Raw genomic sequence first — 19,068 nt, 5'->3', positions numbered from 1 at the left:
AACGCAAACCAAGACAGCCGGTTACAGGGCGAGACTTGGCTCGAAAATAACAGAGCGTGGGGGTTGTGTTGGTGTTGTCTGCAAATATTTTATTTTCACACCTTCTCAATGTTTGATAAAAACAACAAAAAAGTGAGAATGGCAAGAGATTCGAATGTCAGTCCAAGTGAAAGTCTACTGGAAACAGCCTCACTGCAGTCCAGCTACACCTGTGACTGATTTGACCATGTGTACTGGCTCAGACAATAGTGCTCTCAAAGACAGAAATTATGAAGGCTTTTTTTTTTTTCTTATTGGGTCACACCCAACGATGCACAGGGTTTACTCCTGGCTTTGCACTCAGGAACTACTCCTGGCGGTGCTTGGGGGACCATATGGGATGCTGAGAATTGAACCCAGGGTCGACTGTGTGCAACGCATACGCCCTAACCGCTGTGCTATCGCTCCAGCCCCATGAATGAGTTTTGCCTTTTGCAGAAAAGGTTTGTGGAGTCCCACTACAGCTTAGTGCAGTTTGTGACATGTTCTAATACATAAAAATTCAGACACACACACAGAAAAAGAATATCAAAACGCAATTGCCCTGTCTTTGGGTCCCAAAGGTGTGCCCAAAAGGCATAGACAGAAGCAAACAGAAGGGACTGGGATCATTTTGGAGACTTGGCAATACCCGGGCACCAATGCAGTGGAGGCCGTAAGTCCTATTCCTTTGAGTGACACCACTGTTTCAGTACCGGCAGCCTGTGTTCCTTCCAACGTCAAACACGTGAGGTCCCAGGATTTACAATATAGTTATTTTCCATGCACACATCACTCCTACACCCTATCACCAGAGTAATGCAGCTTCCCTTCTCCAGGGTCCCTAGGGCCCCTCCCAACCCCCACGCAGATAAAATCTCCAGCTCCGATGACACTGGCCATCTGTTGTTCCTTTGTTATGTTTCTTTATTAAATTTTTTTTAAAAATTAATTCTATTTTTCACTTTATTTAAACACCGTTGTTTACAAAGTTGTTCGTGATGATTTGTCACAGGCATTCAATATTCCACAGCAATCCCACCACCACTGTCACCTTCCAACACCACTGTCTCCATCTTCCTAACCACCCCTCAAACCTGCCCTTGGAGCAGGCCCACAATAATTTAATTTATACTGCTTCACTGTATCACTGTATCACTGTCATCCTGTTGCTCATCGATTTGCTCGATCGAGCACCAGTAACGTCTCCATTGTGAGACTTGTTGTAGCACTGTTGTCCCGTTGTTCATCGAGTTGCTTGAGCGGGCACCAGTAATGTCTCCATTGTGAGACTTGTTGTTACTGTTTTTGGCATATCGAATACACCACGGGGAGCTTGCCAGGCTCTGCCATGCAGGCGAGATACTCTCGGTACCTTCCTGGGCTCCCCGAGAGGGACGGAGGAATAGAACCTGAGTCGGCCGCATGATGTCAGTGTTGTAGAATTTCGACATATTTGTTCGACCCAAGAATGTGGCCATATCCTCCAGAAAATTCAGAATATTTAACTGGGCACGGCTGCTGGGTCATCTAGAAGTATGGAAGGTAGGGGGAGATCGCCCACCCTGACCCCCGAGGAGGCCTGGAATTTTCAGCCACGATATTTCTTTATATCCCACATTCGAGATGGATTTTTTTTTCTTTAATTGTGAAGGTGGTGACGCCTACTGACACAGAGATGTCTAAAGCCAAGCTCCTGAAATTCCACAAAATTGTAAATCAACGAGCAGTTGCGGGGCTGAAGCGATAGCACAGCGGGTAGGGCATTTGCCTTGCAAGCGGCTGACCTGGGTTCAATTCCCAGCATCCCGTATGGTCCCCCGAGCACCGCCAGGAGTAATTCCTGAGTGCAGAGCCAGGAGTAACCCCTGTGCATTACCAGGTGTGACCCAAAAAGCAAAAAAAACAAAAACAAAACCCAGCAGTTGCTGAGTAGAATTTCTCCTGGCGAGCTGCATGCTTCTTGGGTCCTTGACTGCGTGAAGGAAGTGATCAGTGGGGGACAGAATGGAAACAGCATCTTCGATGCGGCAAGGGGTGGGGTGGGCCTGTGTTTCTCCACCACATAAACAGTGAGGTCTGGGAGAATCCAAGTGGAGAGAGCGGGCAGACCGCTCGACGTCACACTTGCTTTTTAACGGGCGGGTGAAGTGAGAGGAATGTTCGGTTTGGTCTGGCTCTCTCCTACCAAACACGAAGGTCTCCGATGCAAAATTCACAGCCCTATGTACGCAGCAGAACAGAGGTAGAACAGACTGGGGTCACAGGCAGCGTCCGGAAGCCAAAGCAGAAAGACAATCTGCTGAGCAGGGGTGCATGTGACAGGAACAGCGAGGAGAGCTAAGCCAGAGTGGGACCTCCGGGCCCCCCCCACCCCGACCGTGCTTGGTACAGCTCTGGAAGCCCCTGGGCCTCACCGGAGGCTCCTCACAGCCTCACACGCGATTGGCCGCATGCCAGCAGAGAAGCGTCTGTCTTTGTGGTGCAGATGATTTTTGCAGCATAGGCAAGCTACCGAGAGTATGGAGCCCGAGCGGCAGAGCCTGGCAAGCTGCCCGTGCGTACTGGATACGCCAAAAACAGTAATAATAAGTCTCTCAATGAGAGACATTACTGGTGCTCGCTCGCTCGAACAAATCGATGAGCAACGGGATGACAGACAAAACAGACAGACTCCTCCAAGACCCAGAAAAAGGGAGATGGAAGCCCCCCCCGAAATAGGGTGCCCCACATTCTCAGAGACTTCCCACATACACACATTCATTAACTAAGCATCACACGGTGGCAAAGACTCGAAGATGGTGGCATGAGTCCTGCAGAGTGCTCTCTCTCTCTCTCTCTCTCTCTCCTCTCTTCTGGAGTGTGCTGGGTTAGAACCCAAATCAAAAGAGGCTTAATGCTGTCCCTCAGCAAAGCCAGTAGTAAAGGAAAAAACTGCTAAGATGCCCGACCTCTCCCAGGCTTGTTGCTTCATCAATATGATGCTCAATCTCCTAAGTGCTCTGCTCGGATGGAAAGCGCTCACCCGCCACATTATGATGACTGGCGCCAAGCAATGCGTCTGTCCCCTCCCAACCCCCCACCTCCCACCACCCATTCCCGGACGGCAAGCAGACGCACAATCGATGGAGCGGGTTAATGAGTCCAGAGAACGTACATGTCTGTTCCCTTAGTTCTTTTCTAGGATATTCATAAGAGAATAATGTTTTTTTTTTTTTATTTTTAAATGCTCGAACACTTACTTGTTTAAGTGTTTTACTCCGAAATTCTGTCCATATTATGATTTTTTTCCTTTTCAAATGTGCTACACATTTCTTTGTTGGATGATCTGGCTATTTGTTCTTATCACTCTGCAGTTCTTGATGGTTGCCAGATCGAGAAGGGTATTTAGTTATCTAACTGCAAATGTTTCTCTGGCTCTGTCCCTTCATTTGTTGTTTTATGGACCACACCCTGGTGCTGTGGGAGTAGAAAGAGGGGGTGGACAGGACACGGCTCCTCACCACAAGCGGGGGTCACTCCAGGACACAAAGAGGCCCCGAGCACTGCCAGGCACGCAGTGGATGGTTATACAGAGAGTTGGGAAGATGCACAGTAGAGACGGCGGCACCAGAACCTCACAACTGGCGGGCACAATTCATGGGCAGAAGGGCTGATCCAAACTCAATGCATATTTCACAGATAAATAGAAAATAGCCAAAAAAAATATAAGCTGAATTGAAAAAGGAAACCCAACTTTCATTCATCCTTGACACATCAATGACAGGAGCGCAAGGCTACTCACTGACTTAGAGGTGTGGCGGGCATGACATGGCATTACACCACGTGCCAGGATGCCAGAAGCCTGGACTCCGCCCTCACTTCAAACCTGTGTGGCACGTGCCACCGGAAAGGCCGACTTCCCCCAGAAGGAAACAGGCTCGGAAGGAGGAACCGGCTTCAAGTTACCCAAGTCGAAAGGACTTAATTAAGCCCGAGGCCCCGGGTCTGGAGCAAGCTTCAAGTCTACCTGGCCACGGCAGGCAGGTTCCAGAGCCACGGAACTCTCCCGCCGCTCACAGCCTCGTCGTCGTCTGGAAGAGTTCATCAAAATGGTTCGTCTAATGAGGCTGGAGCGATAGCATAGCGGGTAGGGTGTTTGGCTTGCATGTGGCTGATCCGGGTTCGATTCCCAGCATCTCATACGGTCCCCTGAGCATGGCCAGGAGTAATTCCCGAGTGCAGAGTCAGGAGTAACCCCTGTACATCGCTAGGAGTGACCCAAAAAGAGCAACAACAGGGGCTGGAGTGATAGCACAGCGGGTAGGGCGTTTGCCTTGCACGCGGCCGACCCGGGTTTGAATCCCAGCATCCCATATGGTCCTCTGAGCACCGCCAGGGGTGATTCCTGAGTGCATGAGCCAGGAGTAACCCCTGTGCACCGCTGGGTGTGACCCCAAAAAGCAAAAAAAAAAAAAAAAAAAGAGCAACAACAACAATAATAAAAAGGTTTGTGTAATCAATCCCTGCCCTCTGCCAGCTCGCAAAGCACAGAGTTTACACAGCATTTTCTCATTAGTACGGCCAGGGGGTGTGGGTTCGAGGACCGCAGCCCAAGGACACAGGAGGCCCAGGGTCCACCCCCAGCGCCACATGGCCTGCGGTCTCCCAGAGGGGGCTGAAGTGGCCCTCCCGCAGAACTGTGCAGGAGTAGCACCCCAGTCCGGCGAGATACGTTCCCAAACCAAAATGAAACAGAACTCTAGTCCAGGGAATCTCCTCTCCCTAGAAACTGGGCGCTCGGCCCTCACACTCGGCCTCAAATCCGACAAAGGGTTCTGATCCCACAGCTCTAAACTTAGAGCCTCGCTCCCCAGGAAACACCCACAGATGGGCTGGTGGCTTTTCCAAGGTCACACAGAGCTGGTCTGTCTCCCGCCTGGCATCGGCCCGTACAGCTGCTCCCAGAGCCTGCCAGGGTAACACACGTTCTATAAATACCCATCTGGCAGGCGTGCCCGCCGTCAGCGTAAAACAGAGTGCTTCCTCCTAAAAGCCCTGTTATTTGCGGAGCTGATGCATTAGCACCACCACTCTGCATAATCACCCCACTGCCCAGAGCCTGCCCTCACCCAGCCTCCCTGCCCATGGACGCTACAATCTCGCCCTGATTGATCAACGGCACGGAAGCGCCAGAGGGCTTCTTCTGCACTGCCCTGTGAGCCCTGGTACGAAGCAGGAAGAGAGCCCTATCATGCCAACCGCCGAGGAACAAGCTGCAGGAAGCCGCACTGGCTCGGTTGGCCATGCCCAGGAGGAAACACTAGGACGGTCTCGATGACCTGGTCTCAGCACTCCTCTGTCTGAACATAAAAGCGCCAACCTAAGCTCTTTGATCTCCGGGGCTCTTTTCTACTAAAAATAACTCGGTCTGCGTTTGAGACCACAAGGCTGGTGATGGGCATGAAAGGAGCCGCTGTGCGGCCTTGATCAGAGAGAGGCACCCCCGTGGGCCCTGAGGAAACTGAGGCCGATGCAGCTTTCCAGGCGGCACATGCGGTGCTCCCCACCAGAAGGCACTGTCGCCTTCTGCGCAGTCTCAGCATCCCCGGTGAGACTTGACGGGCGCGCTCTCTGGCCACGCCCTCTTCTTTCTGGCTGGAATCTCTAATAAAAGCCCAAGAGGAAGAGGTCCAAAGCAGAGAGCCTGGCGGCGACGGAGTGTGAAATCACAATAATCAAACTTCTCCCTCTTGTCTGGCAATTCCACCCTCTCTCCCCCGTCGGGCCACAAAACCACTCAGATCAGAGGAAGATCAATTGAATTTCTTTTTTTTTTTCTTCTTCTTTTTGGGTCCCACCCGGCAATGCACAGAGGGCCACTCCTCCTGGCTCTGCACTCAGGAATTACCTCTGGTGGTGCTCGGGGGAACCATATGGGATACTGGGAATCGAACCCGGGTTGGCCGTGTGCAAGGCAAAGGCCCTACCCGCTGTGCTATTGCTCCAGCCCCTGGATTTCGTTATTAGCAGTATTATTGCTGCTAATAATGGCTCAGATCCAGTGAGCTGGCATTTTCTGGCTCTCTCACTCGCTCTTTTTAGTGAGGCAAGATAGCTTCGATGGAATGAACTTAACTGAGGAAGACATGAGGGTAGAGAAAGAGAGGAATATGTGCTCGAGAGAGAATGCAGACTCCTCCAAGGGAGAAAGAGCAGGCAGAAAGAGAGACAATACATTTTCAGGAGAGAACACGGGTTTGAGAGAGCCGGCCGGCTTGCTCCTATTAAATCGTCTTTCCCATCGTACGGCGCACCTTAGGAGAGCAGGCACTGGATCCGGTCTGCTCACCACCTAGCCCCAGATTCTTAACCCATGTTTGCTGAGGGAGGCCGGGGAGTCAGCTCGAGTGCCGAGAGTGCCAGATTCAATCCCTGGCACCACGACAACCCCCAAGCACTGAGCAGTGAGTGTTTACCCTGGAGCACCGGGCTGGGAGTAGCCGCCAAAACAAAATTAAAAAAAAAAAGAGCTGAGTGAAGGGCTTCGCTTGGTTTCCACAGTCACCCCAAAGAGCTCGGACAATAATTGGTCTCATCATTTGACAGGAGAGGAAGAAACCTGAGGCTCGGGTACGAGAATGTATATGCGCTCAACAAATACACTGGCCAACAAGCATCAGAGCTTTCGATGGAAACTGAAGCACCGGAGACCAGAAACCTACAATCCAGTTCGCAGCAGACAGGATGGTTCCACGACAGAGACCATCTATGCCACACAGACGGGAAGAAAACACTGCCAGGGCCCCAGAGACAGCTCACGAGCGGCCGCAGTGGCCCAGGTTCTGGTGCAGATCTCCGGCACCACAGACGGGTTTACCCTGAGTTCCGCCGCGGTCACTCCGGCCCACAGAACCAGGAGTCGCCCCTGAGCCCCAGGTCCTCCTCCCCCTACCCTATTCAGAAGACATTCAGTTGTACTCTTGTCACTCTATTTCCGGTCACCAACTTAGGAAGATCTTTGAGATTCCACAAGAAAGCTTAGGAGAAATGACTTACCCACAAATCCTTCTTCACCAACAAGTTTCAGGGCGATTTTGTCGGCCAACACGGAAGAGTTGCCGTGGGCAATGTTAGCGAAGGGCCCAGCGTGCACAAACACAGGTGTCCCCTGAGGAGAGAGAGACACAAATGAAAACCCCGCAGACGGAAGGCAGGCGGGCAAGGCGACCCAGCCAGGGGGATTCAGGCACTCGCTTGAGCCATCTTCTCCCGTCGATACTCTACAAGGAAGCCTTACTCCTTCCCCTCAGCAGGAGGAATCGACCCCACACCTCACGATGCAAGGGAATCAAGCATGGAGCCATGTTCCCAGGCAGTGCACTGCATTTAAGCACCGATTCTCAAAAAGAAATTCAAGTACCGGGGGCTGGAGAAATAGCACAGCGGGTAGGGCGTTTGCCTTGCACGAGGCCGACCCGGGTTTAATTCCCAGCATCCCATAAGGTCCCCTGAGCACTGCCAGGTGGTAATTCCTGAGTGCAGAGCCAGGAGTAACCCCTGTGCATCACCGGGTGTGACCCAAAAAGCAAAAAAATAAATAAAAATAAAAAAATTTAAAAAATTCAAGTACCTTTCTCAATTCCCAACTCATACACACATGCTATTCTCCATAAACTAGAAAGAAGAGTCTTGATACATCAAAATTTTCCAATATAATTTCAAAAAATTCGACTCTGTTAGCTGCCTCAGGGGGCCGTGAAAGAGGAAATTTAACATACTCAGGTACAACCTCTGATGAGCTGGGTTCATTAAAAAATTGCGCTACACGCAGCCAACCCGGGTTCGATTCCCAGCATTCCATACGGTCCCCAGAGTGTAGGATATCATTGGTTTGTCCTTTCTCCCTTGCCACAAAGAGTTTAGGTTTATCTGGTAACACCCATCACAGTCCTCCTGAAGCACCTTCATTCCCCTGTGTTTATTGGAATGTAGCTCTAAACATTTTAGGATAACATTGGTATGTCCGGTTCCCCTTGCCACAGGAAGCTTAGTTTTATCACAGTGCTCCAGAGGCACTTCCATTCCACTACGTTTATCTATAAACTCCTCTCTATGCTTTCTTCCCCAACCGGTCTATCACCTTTTCCCCCTAATCAGACTCTGTTAACTTGTAAGGTCAGATTCTCCAGAAATACATGATTTTATATGCATGAGTGAAATACTGCCTTTCTCCTCTACTTATGTCTTCTGAATAGTTTAGTTGAAAGCAATGTCACTTTTGTATGGACAAAGGAAGGCAGTCAATATTATGCTTTATAATTGAGATTATGCTTTATAATTCAATGCCTTGAATATTATTCATTCCCGGGCATCTGCTTTCTGAACTTAAGCCTCAGTTGCCCTTAGTTCCTAGCACCCCAAAAGCAGGGTCCTGATGAGGGACTGAAAGGACCCAGGGCAAGTTGTGAGCTACCCTGGCATCAATATGGGCCAGGCAAAGCGCCACGATTCTTAACTATAAATTAAGAGTTTGATCATGGACAAATGCGACCAGACTAAGACCCTGCTAGGGATAGGAAAGACTAATCTGGCTGAGCACTGTAGTCTGAGATCGAGATGACCCCAGGAGAGCAATCCTATAAGTTTAATATATGTCTTACTGTGTCCATACAAAATGACTAGTATAATGAATGTATGCTTGTCGGACTAAAGAAAGGGGAAACGCACCCCTCGATGGTATTTCGCCCTTAGGCGGGTCATCTTGCTGTATGAAAATCTGTCCTAGAAGCAGCATCCCCTGAGGGAAAGAACCGTGACCACCTATGTGTAAACCCCAACCCCTGATGCTTGGCAGTTTAACTAGGCTGAAAGAGTGGGCTGAGGGCCAATCCCAGTACGAGATCTGAAGAAGCCAGATTGAGATCCAGATCCAGAGGAGAAGGAGAATGAAGTAGCATGGGGGAGGGAGAAGCAGGAGGAGAATCAGAGGAGAATGGAGATGGGAATGGAATAAACTGCAACTGAGACCAACCAGCCTGGCCCATCGTCATTGACCTCCCCGGGGTGGGGGAAGCGGCGTGAGACTACCGAACACAGGCAGTGGGAGAGATAGAGCGCCACTGCCCCCTTTTTTGTGATCACACACAGCACCACCAGGAGTAATTCCTGAGTGCAGAGCCAGGAGGAACCCCTGAGCATCGATGGGTGTGACCCAAAAAGCAACTAAATAAGGTTCGAGTTTTTACAGCCAGTTTTCATATCTGCAACAATAAACTCATTATTCCAGTTTTGTTGGTTTGTTTTGGGGCCCACAACAGGCGATGCTCAGGGCTTATTCCTAGCTCTGCACCCTGAAATCATTCCTGGCAGTGCTCAGGGGACCCTAGGGGTGGCCAGGGTTCAAACCAAGGCTGGCCGTGTATAAGGCAAATGTCCTACCCACTGTCCTACGGCTCTAGTCCCAATTCTTCTTTTCTTTCTTTTAATGGTCTGTTTCCTTCTTTGTTGTGTTTCAAAAATCCTCGCTGCTGTTCAGCCAAGGAAAAGCTAAGTGAAAAATACAGTGTTTGACTAATTTCTTGCAAGAAAGTTGGGGGGGGTCTCTTAAAGGAATTATCAAAATTTAGCTTTCAATTCTTAAACAACCCCTCTCCCGCCCCCCCGCCAAAATTTAAATATATATATATATATGTATATGCATTCACAATGCGACTCCCAGACTTTTTCTTTTTCTTTCTCCGTGAGAACAGGCCACAGCTTGAACTGCTCTCTCCTGTGAAGGGAAACGTCCAGCTTTGCTTCTGAGAGCGGCCGGGGCGCCGAGGGCTGTGTCCACACAGCCTCCGCCCCACCTGTGAAAATAGAGGCCCCGCCTGGCCTCGCGCTGACCCCGGGAGACCGCAGGGATGCCGGTGGGCGAGGCGGGAGCCACGAACCAGGCGGGGCCTGCAGCCCACCATGGTGCAGAGATGAGAAGCTGAACAAAAGCAGGAAGAAAGGAAAAAAGGAAGCCAGAGACTCATCTCGGAGAATCAGGGTGGATCCCAGATACTACATCCCCTCCCCCCGCTCCGCCACGAACCCCACTTTCCCTAGGGGGAAAAATATCCCGGGTCCCCATGAGATCAGACAAACGTCCATGGCAACAGCATTGCTGGCCGAGCTATGCAGGTTTAGGCAGCTGTGCTGGGCGGCCGGCTCTCCCCAGCCCTGCCATCTCCGCCCGTGCTCTGCTAAAGCTCCATGTCACAGGTAAGAGGGGCTGAGAAGGTGAGCACCGTGCTAAGAGCACCCTTGGGAGAGGACACAGTGAGGCCATGGAAGACCAACCACCCCAGCCCCCACAAATGAACAAATTACTCGCTGAGCACTTGTCCGCTTTATGAACTTGTCCGCCCTGTGGCTCCTTCGTCTCCTGTTGCCCCATGACAGCCAGAGTACATGTACCACGCTACGCCCTCTGCCCGCTGCCAGAAAACGGGCATCTGGGAGGCAGCCAGAGGTCAGCCCCGGTGGAATCTTCCACAGCACACACTGGCCCGGGCCACCGATAGGCTCTTTCGCCAGAGAGCTGCCTGCTGGCATGCTCCCTGTTCCCCCCCCATTTCTCCACCTCCCACCCGCCTCCTGTTCACCCCACCCCAACCATCCCCTCCTCCCGGCCTCATGCACACGCAAATCCTGAGGTCTCATGGCCTCACATGCATAAGACAAGAGGCCAAGAAATTGGATGAAAACTAGTATCTGGCTGAGAACATCTCAGTTTGATGATCAAGTTTAAGTTCAATGAGCCGGAAAAGTCGGGGACAGCAAACCTTGGGAATGCGGGCTAACAGACTCTTCCGGAAGGCACTTTGGAGGATTTACTACGTGCACTGCCTGGAACCCCCAACCCTAAGGATCAGGAGAAGCCAATCAGCAACAGGAAGGCAAGATGGAAAATAGAAATACAGCCACACAACGGCAGAGAAGTGACATGCGGAGGGTGCGAGTGTCTACACAGCTCAGCACATACTTCATTAGCCAGGACAGGAATCCCAGCTAAGAGCCGAGGACATTCCGAACTTGCCTTCTGCACAACCCGGAAGTTACCTGGGGGTTCCTCGTGGGTGCCTCTGGGCGGGAAATACTCATTTAGGGGAGGCGGTGGGTGGGGTGAGGAATGAGGGACGATGCAGTCATTGAAAGCAAACTGTCCCCAGCTTCTGCCCAAGAAAACCACTTACTTCCAGAGTCTGCATCAGATTTGGCTTTATTGCGTCTTTCATCAAAACGGTCAAAGCACCAGTCACGCCCTGCCAAAAAAAAAAAACAGACGGCACTTGGATTATTGATAACTGGCATCTGTGTGAAGGCCGTTCCCCCAACGAGGTCCCTGCCGGGCCCAGCTCTGCCACCCTGACGCAGGAACAGGTGTCATCGACTTTGGGACATGGTGGCAGCTGTCACAGTATCCTTTCCAAACTCCCCTTTACAGTGCTCTGGGAGGAGGCCCCAGAGCAGAGGTGCCCACGGACCTAGGGGAGTTTCTGGGCAACTGTGCAATCGGTCTTCTCACTACAGGCTTCCTGGGAATGGCTGCTGATGTAAAAGCTGGCAAAGCTAGTCACCAAGCGGGCCTGGAGGGCAGCAAGGACCCAGACTTGCCCCCAGCGCCACACTGGGTCCCCAAGGCACCACCAGGACTGACCCCCGAGCACAGAGAGGGGACAAAGACATGATTCCTCCAACGGGATCAAACATCATTGGAAGAAATTAGGTGCTTTTCTATTTACAACAGCCAGAATCTGGAAAAAACCCAAGTGCCCGAGAACAGACGGTTAAAGAAACTTTGGTACATCCACAATACTAGGCAGCTATTAGAAAAGGTGAAATCATGAAATTTGCATGTAAGTGGATCAACAGGGAGAGTATCATGCTAAGTGAAATGAGTCAGAAAGAGAGAGGGACAGACAGAGAAGGACTGCACTCATTTGTGGAATATAAAATAACAGTGTGGGAGACTAACACCCAAGGATGGTAGAGTTAAGGGCCAAGAGGATCGATCCATGGCTTGGAAGCCGGCCTCACATGCTGGGGAAAAGGCAGCTGGGATGGAGAAGGGACCACTAAGTGAATGATGCTTGGAGGACTCGCTTGGGATGGGAGATGCGTGCTGAAAGTAGAGTGTAGACCAAACATCATGGCCACTTACTACCTGCATTACAAACCACAACACCCAAATGGAGAGAGACAGCAAAAGGGACTGTGCCTGCCACAGAGAGGGGGCGGGGGGAAGAAGTGGGGGCACTTGGGAACATTGGTGGTGGAGAATGGGCGCTGGCGGAGGGATGGGTGCTCGATCATTGTCTGACTTTAACGTAATCACAAAAGTTTATAAGTCTAACTATCTCATGGTGATTCATTAAACAATATAAAAGAAATTAAAAATTAAAAACATTAAAAAAAAAGAAATTAGGTGCTTTTGACAAATTAGAAGATAACTAAAAAGAGTTAGCTCTGGTTTCTGCTCACTTGGTGAGAATTCGTCACACAGGCAAAAATTTAGGGTTGTCGGTTATGTTTCAAATTATACCTGACAGGGCTAGAGCAACAGGGCAACATGTAAGGTGTTTGCTCCAGACAGCTGACCCAGATTCAATCTCCGGACCCCATATTGTCCTCTGAGCCCAAGGCACAAAGCCAGGAGTAAGCCCAGAGCAAGCCAGGGTGTTGCCCAAAAACCAAAATAATAATAATAATAATAATAAAATAACAATAATAAAATTTCCTCTGACATATATGAGATGGATACCTACTTGTAAAATAACAGAGGCAATTTATTTTTGCTTGTTTTGGTTTTTGTTTTGGGGCCACACTTGGCGATGCTCAAGGCTTATTCATGGCTCTTTACTTGGAAATCATTCTTGGCATATCAAGGGACCATATGGGATGCTGGGGATCGAACCTGGGTCTGCTATATGCAAGGCAGGAGCCTCTGTCACTCTCATCTAGGGAATTGGGATTTTTTTTTCTTTTTGGGTCACACCCGGCGATGCACAGGGGTTACTCCTGGCTCTGCACTCAGGAACTACCCCTGGCGCTGCTCAGGGGACCATATGCGATGTTGGGAATCGAACCCAAGTCGGCCGCGCACAAGGCAATCACCCTACCCGCTGTGCTATTGCTCCAGCCCCTAGGGAATATTTTTAAAGAAGCTGAAATAGGTTATCATAGATAGAAATGTTGAAATTTGGTTTTTTTGGAGAGCGGTACTTCGGAGGGCAAGAACAAAGCCCTCGCATATAGGAGGTCTGGTTCAATCCCTGGCCCTACAAGCTAGCAAACCCCAAGCACTGCTGGGGAGGGGACCCCAAACAAACAAAAAGTGAGTGAGAGAGCGCAGTGGTACCCACACCACCAGCTGAACCTGGGTGTCCTCTTCAAACCCCGCGCCCACAGTGGGGAGGCTGCCAGCCCTGTATCCATTTAGCTTCCCCACAAGACCATGAACTGAGTCCGTCAGACTGGCCTCATTGCACGGAGCCAAGAAAGCCATCCCAGACGTTTTGGCCAAGGATCCCAGTTATGTCCTAAGCTCGTGGGACTCATGAAGGATGAAGCTGCCTTTCTCCTCTTACGCTCGTCAGCGGGAGTGCTTCCCCTGTGACCCTGTGAGTCAGCAAAGAGTAAGAGAGGCCTGCCAGGTTGGGTGCCCACAGCCCCGGCCTCTCCGGGGGAACGACTTGCCGCCGGGAGCAGGGTGAGTGGATCAGGAGAGATATTTCTTTCACTGTGGGGTCAGAGCGTTAAGACACGGTAAGGGACTTGCCTGACCCGACTTTGTTCCCCGACACCCTGCATGGACCTCCGAACCCTGCCGGGAATGATCCCTGAGCAGAGCCAGGTGTAAGCCCTGAGTACTACAAGGTGTGGCCCCCAAATAAAACAAAACTAAAAAGATGATTTCTTTTTTGAGCTTCCCCAGTGGTACCCAGGGAGACCATCGATCACTCCAGGTAACCACTGGCCAATCGAGCTACTAAAGCAGTGTCAGGGATCCAGGATGAGGTGCTGCTTAGACCTGCAGTGTTGGGGACCACCAGGGCTAAGCTGGGGGCAGGGGGCAGGGGGGACTCTCCAAGGCACACCCCAGGGCTGCGAGGGCACCTATCCAGACCTATTCTGGAGCCCACGTGATGCTGGGGGGGTCAAACCTGGGTCAGGTGAGACATGAAACATGCAAAACATATGTCCCAATCTCTGTCTCATGGTCTACGGCCAGACCACGCTGCATATCCCATATCCTCACCCCAAAAGGGTCATCACTGAAAGAAAACACGAGGGCCAGAGAGAACATAGAGGGGTGAAGATACATGCCGTGCAGGAGGCTGACCCTGGTTCAACCCCCAACACAAGCAGGAGTGAGTGACCACGTAAGTGTAAAGCCCAGAACAGCCCTCTGAGCACCACGGGGTGTGACCCCAAACCTCCCAAATAAAGCCAATGAGCATGCTAAATGAGAAGGCTCCGTTAAGCAAGAGGTGGAGGACTTGGGGATGGGGGTGCGAGCTGGAGCCACAGCACAGCACGTAGGGCACTAGCCTTCCACGTGGCTGACCCAGGTACAATCCCCTGCACGACCACCAGAACCTGCCATTAGTGACCCTGAAAAACAGAGCTAGGCCCATCAGCACAGCTGGGTGTCGCCTCCACCCCTTTAAAAAAAAAAAAAGGAGAAAGGAAAAGAGAAAGCCAAGGTATAGGTATGCAAGGTGGTATGGCTGGATCAGGAAGCATCACCGCTCTCTAAGGCTCTGTATGTGAAAGGCTTTCCTGGGAAAGCAGCTTCTAGAATGTGAAACCCACTTTCAAAACAAACTCGGCTGGGGGAAGTCCAGAGAGGCAACCCAAGGCCCATGTAAGCAGAACACACATTCAACCCCTGAGCTAACCCCTGGCAGGAAACCCAACCCGAGGCATGAAATTATAGAGGACAGAGGCCAAGAGAGCAGACTGGTGACCAATGTGCCCAGTTTCACTGTCTTCCCTCTGGTGAGCAGAGAAAGGTAGCTTCTATCGCGCAAAGGGTGACGTGCCCTGAGTGAAAAGCACAGACCCAATATTCACTTACCTTTTTGTTTGTTTGTTTGTTTTGGGGTCACGCCCAGCAATGTTCAGGGGTTACTCCTGACTCTGCACACAGGAATTACTCCTGGCACAGTGCTCAGCGAATCATATGGGATGCCGGGGATGGAACCTGGGTTGGCCTCATGCAAGGAAAACGCCCTCTCCACTAAGCTATACAGATACTGAGCCCTCCAGGATTTACTCTTAAAGCCACAGCTGCATGACCAGCCTACTCGGGGAGGAGAGACCACAACTGGCCAGAAGATAATGCCAGGGTTAAGGTGCATGCCTTGCACAAGGGGAACCTGGGTTTTTTCACTGGAACCACATTCAAGTTCCCGAGCACCTCCAAGTGAGCATAAAGCCGGCAGTAGTCCTTAAACACCACCAAGAATAGACTGAAAAACCACCTCACTTCCTCCCCACCCTCGGCCAGAGTCCCAAACAGCTGTTGAAAGACAGGTCACGTGCTCTGCTTGCAGGCCCCCAGGAGGCCTGCGGGAACCTGCAGCTGGAAGACAGCAGCTTGGGGTACAGATGTGCCTGCAAAGGCATGTGCAAAAATTCTCTTTCTCTTTAACCAGTCGTCTGTCCTTGGGCAATGGAATACTATGCAGCTGTTAGGAGAGATGAAGTCATGAGATTTGTCTATAAGTGGATGGAGAGCATCATGCTAAGTGAAATGAATTAGAAAGAAACGGATGGACATAGAAGGACTGCAGTCATTTATAGAGTATAAAGTAACATAATATAAAACAGACAACCAAGGACAGTAGACACAAGGGCCAGGAAGATTGCCCCATAGTTGAAAGTCTGCCTCATGAGCTGGGGGAGAAGGCAGCTGGAATAGAGAAGGGATCACTGAGTCAATGCTGGTTGACGGGATCGCTCAGGATGGGAGATGTGTGCTGAAAGTAGGTAAAGGACCAAACGTGATGGCCTCTCAGTATCTGTATTGCAAACCACAATGCCCCAAAGTAGAGAGAGTAGGGGGGAAATTGTCTGCCACAGAACCAGGGGGAGGTTGGAAAGGGGGGGTTGAATACTAAGGACCTTGGTGGTAGAGAATGTGCACTGGTGGAGGAATGGGTGTTCAATCATTGTATGACTGAAACTCAAACAGGCAAGTTTTGTAATGTAACTCACAGTGATTCAATAAAAATAAATAAACAAATGAATAAATCCTCTTTCTCCTTGTGTCCTGCATAGAGATGGGGGAAAGGCCACACTAGAGTTCCCAGGACTCACCAGATCCTCCGCCGTCACGGGCTGTCCACTCCGGTCACTGGCCACGACCATTCTGCCCAGCCGCTTCTTCATGTCCGTGAGGCTGTCGGTCAAGGCCAGCACTGCCATGATCTCACTGGCCACCGCGATGTCAAACTGGGCCTGGGAGAGCATCCACAGGGACTCAGCCATGAGCCATCTGCACCCTCACACCCCGAGCCCAGGACACCCCCGAGCCCCCAACCCTAGAGGGCTGAGGGTGTCACCCAGTGACACAGAATGCATGTCGCTGAGGACAGAACAGACCCATTTATTCAAACTAGAATGTTCCTGGGCTTTTCAGGGCTTCCCCTCGGCTCTTCCTGCAAGCTGCACTGTCCATCAGGAACCAGGATAGGACAGGGGCTGGAGTGATAGCACAGCGGGTAGGGTGTTTGCCTTGCACGCGGCCAACCCAAGTTCAATTCCCAGCATCTCATATGGTCCCCTGAGCACCACCAGGGGTAATTCCTGAGTGCATGAGCCAGGAGTAACCCCTGTACAGCGCTGGGTGTGACCCAAAAAGCAAAAAGGAAAAAAAAAAAAAGTAACCAGGATAGATAAGCAGAACAACATGGGAAGCTGAAGTGGTTGGCCTTCCCTCTCTTTCCTGTCCTCCTGATGCTGTGGAGCACGGCAAGAGAAGCCAGAGTTGATAAGACCCGTCCCTGCATAGCGACCCAGTAGGGAGTGTCTGGGCACATCTTACTAGCACCAGGTATCCAGTGTTGAGTCTCATCCCCCAAGCACTGTCACTAACTGCATTCCTTCCTAACCGTAGCATCTAGCCCTGACTGGGATTGGGCCGGGCCAAAGCAGACTTGGAAAGGTGATAGGTCAGTAATGCTGAACTTGATGTGACTGGACCATCCTTGTAAGCTGAGACCCTCTCTAAAATATGTGTGTATTCGGCAATAAAGTGAGCAGCCATCAGTGGTCTCCTGGAGTGGTTTCTCCGTGCACCCGTCATCCTTCGTCCCGTGTCTGTCAGACCGAGTGTGCAATGTGTCTGGACACGTTGAGGAAAACCTGTTCCCCAACATCACGCCACCACTGGACTCCAGCACACCTGGACTCTGGCCTCCGTCTCTTCTCCTCCGAGGGCATGTGAGCCAGAGGGCGGTGTGGGAGGATCCCTCCGAAGGCAGCTAACCAACAAGGCAGGAAACGAAGACGAGAAGGAACGTCCTGGGGTTCCCAGGCAGGCCGAGGTCAGGAGTCACTGACTCAGGGAAAACAAACCACCCGAGTGCTGGGAGACCGTCCAGGCTACAGCGTACATGGCCAGGCTCAATGCTGGACACTGCACAATGAGCACTGTTGGGCTCAGCCTGCAGACCCCCAGCACTGTAGGTCTCTGGCACGGAACCACCGCCATGTTCACACCTGCTCCCCTTCCTCCTTCCCAGACCCGCAGGGGACCCTCTAATGCATTGAAAGTTAAATATCAAGATATGCTCCCTGCGCCTAAGTGATTTGTGACTGCATGCTATTCTACAGCACCACTCCACTGGAAACTGCAACTAAAAAATGACTTAGGGACTGGAGCGATAACACAGCAGGTAGGGCGTTTGCCTTGCATGCGGCCGACCCGAGTTCAATCCCCAACATCCCATATGGTCCCCCGAGCACCAGGAGGAGTAATTTCTGAGTGCAGAGCCAGGAGTAACCCCTGTGCATCACCGGGTATGACCCAAAATGCAAAAAAAAAAGTTACTGGGGTTTGAACGTGGGTACTGGGCCCTCAGCCCTGAGAACGAAGCTCTCTCCCCAGGCCCGATGCTGTCTCTTGGAGCTTCTCCCTGTCCTGCCTGTGAATTTGTGGCCAGGGCAGGACAAACCAGCCCAAGATCCGCACTCAGGCCGTCAGGCTACCGCCACCATGTCTCCTTGGCTGGTGCCCGAGTGATGGCTTCTTGGGAACTGTCCCTGGACCCACCAGTGCCCTGCGGAGCTGGGCTAACCCTGTCCTGACTTCGAGGAACAGAATGTCTGCTGTCCAGGAAGTGAGGCCTCCACCCGCCTCACTTGACGGCTAAGGATAGAATGTTCTAGAGTTTGGAGGAGGAGGAGGAGCCGGAGGTGACGGGGTGAAAAGGGAAGGCCCAGGAGGCAGTGCTGGTCGGGTCAGCACACAGATGTTTTAGGGGGTCAGGGGAGTGGACGGGTCCGAACATCACAGCTGGAGGCGCTGGGGACCTCCTAACCTGCACACACTGATGCCGGGTGCCAGCGGTCCAATCAGGGCCAGCCGTGTGCCAGGGATGTGCCGGAACTGAACCCCCGTGCTCTTGCTCGAGATTTACTTTTCCATACAAACGGGCCAGGAGTCAGCTTGGCATGAGCAATGAATGCTGGGGTGAGAAGGATTCCTTTTTCCCCCAATAAAAACCCAACAATGAAAAAGCCATAAATAACTCTACCACTGTCTAAGCGTCCGAAGTTTATTACAAGGGAAAAAAAAATTTAGCAGCCTAGTGTGGCTGGTTGAAAAATCACAGAATGAATTCATATTCCCTCAGCATCATTAAAATGAAGGCTGAGAGCATAATTTATCCTACATTTTCTTTTCCGTGGATTTGAGTAATAAGACATCATCCTTAAAATCTCCGACTATTTGCCTAATAAGTATTTGTCTTCCAAGACTTGAGTCATACCGCTGAGACCTTCATTTGTCAGGGGTTCCGAACAGAC

At 51.2% G+C, this 19,068-nt stretch overlaps 1 protein-coding gene across 1 annotated transcript in view; it reads right to left on the bottom strand.

Moving 5' to 3' along the window:
• Window positions 1-19,068, bottom strand: part of MTHFD1L (methylenetetrahydrofolate dehydrogenase (NADP+ dependent) 1 like) — a 193,214-nt gene that overhangs the window by 98,968 nt on the left and 75,178 nt on the right. Inside the window, exons 18-20 of the mRNA XM_055136619.1 lie at window positions 16,357-16,497; window positions 11,226-11,294; window positions 7,057-7,168 (exon numbers count right to left, since the gene is read on the bottom strand). Of these exons, the coding sequence (XP_054992594.1) occupies window positions 7,057-7,168; window positions 11,226-11,294; window positions 16,357-16,497 (322 nt within the window). The remainder of the gene's footprint in view (window positions 1-7,056; window positions 7,169-11,225; window positions 11,295-16,356; window positions 16,498-19,068) is intronic.

This window comes from Sorex araneus, chromosome 4 (assembly GCF_027595985.1).
Source record: "Sorex araneus isolate mSorAra2 chromosome 4, mSorAra2.pri, whole genome shotgun sequence".
NCBI lineage: Eukaryota > Metazoa > Chordata > Mammalia > Eulipotyphla > Soricidae > Sorex > Sorex araneus.
Note: the sequence above shows the minus strand (reverse complement) of the source record. Positions and strands in the feature narration are given on the sequence as shown.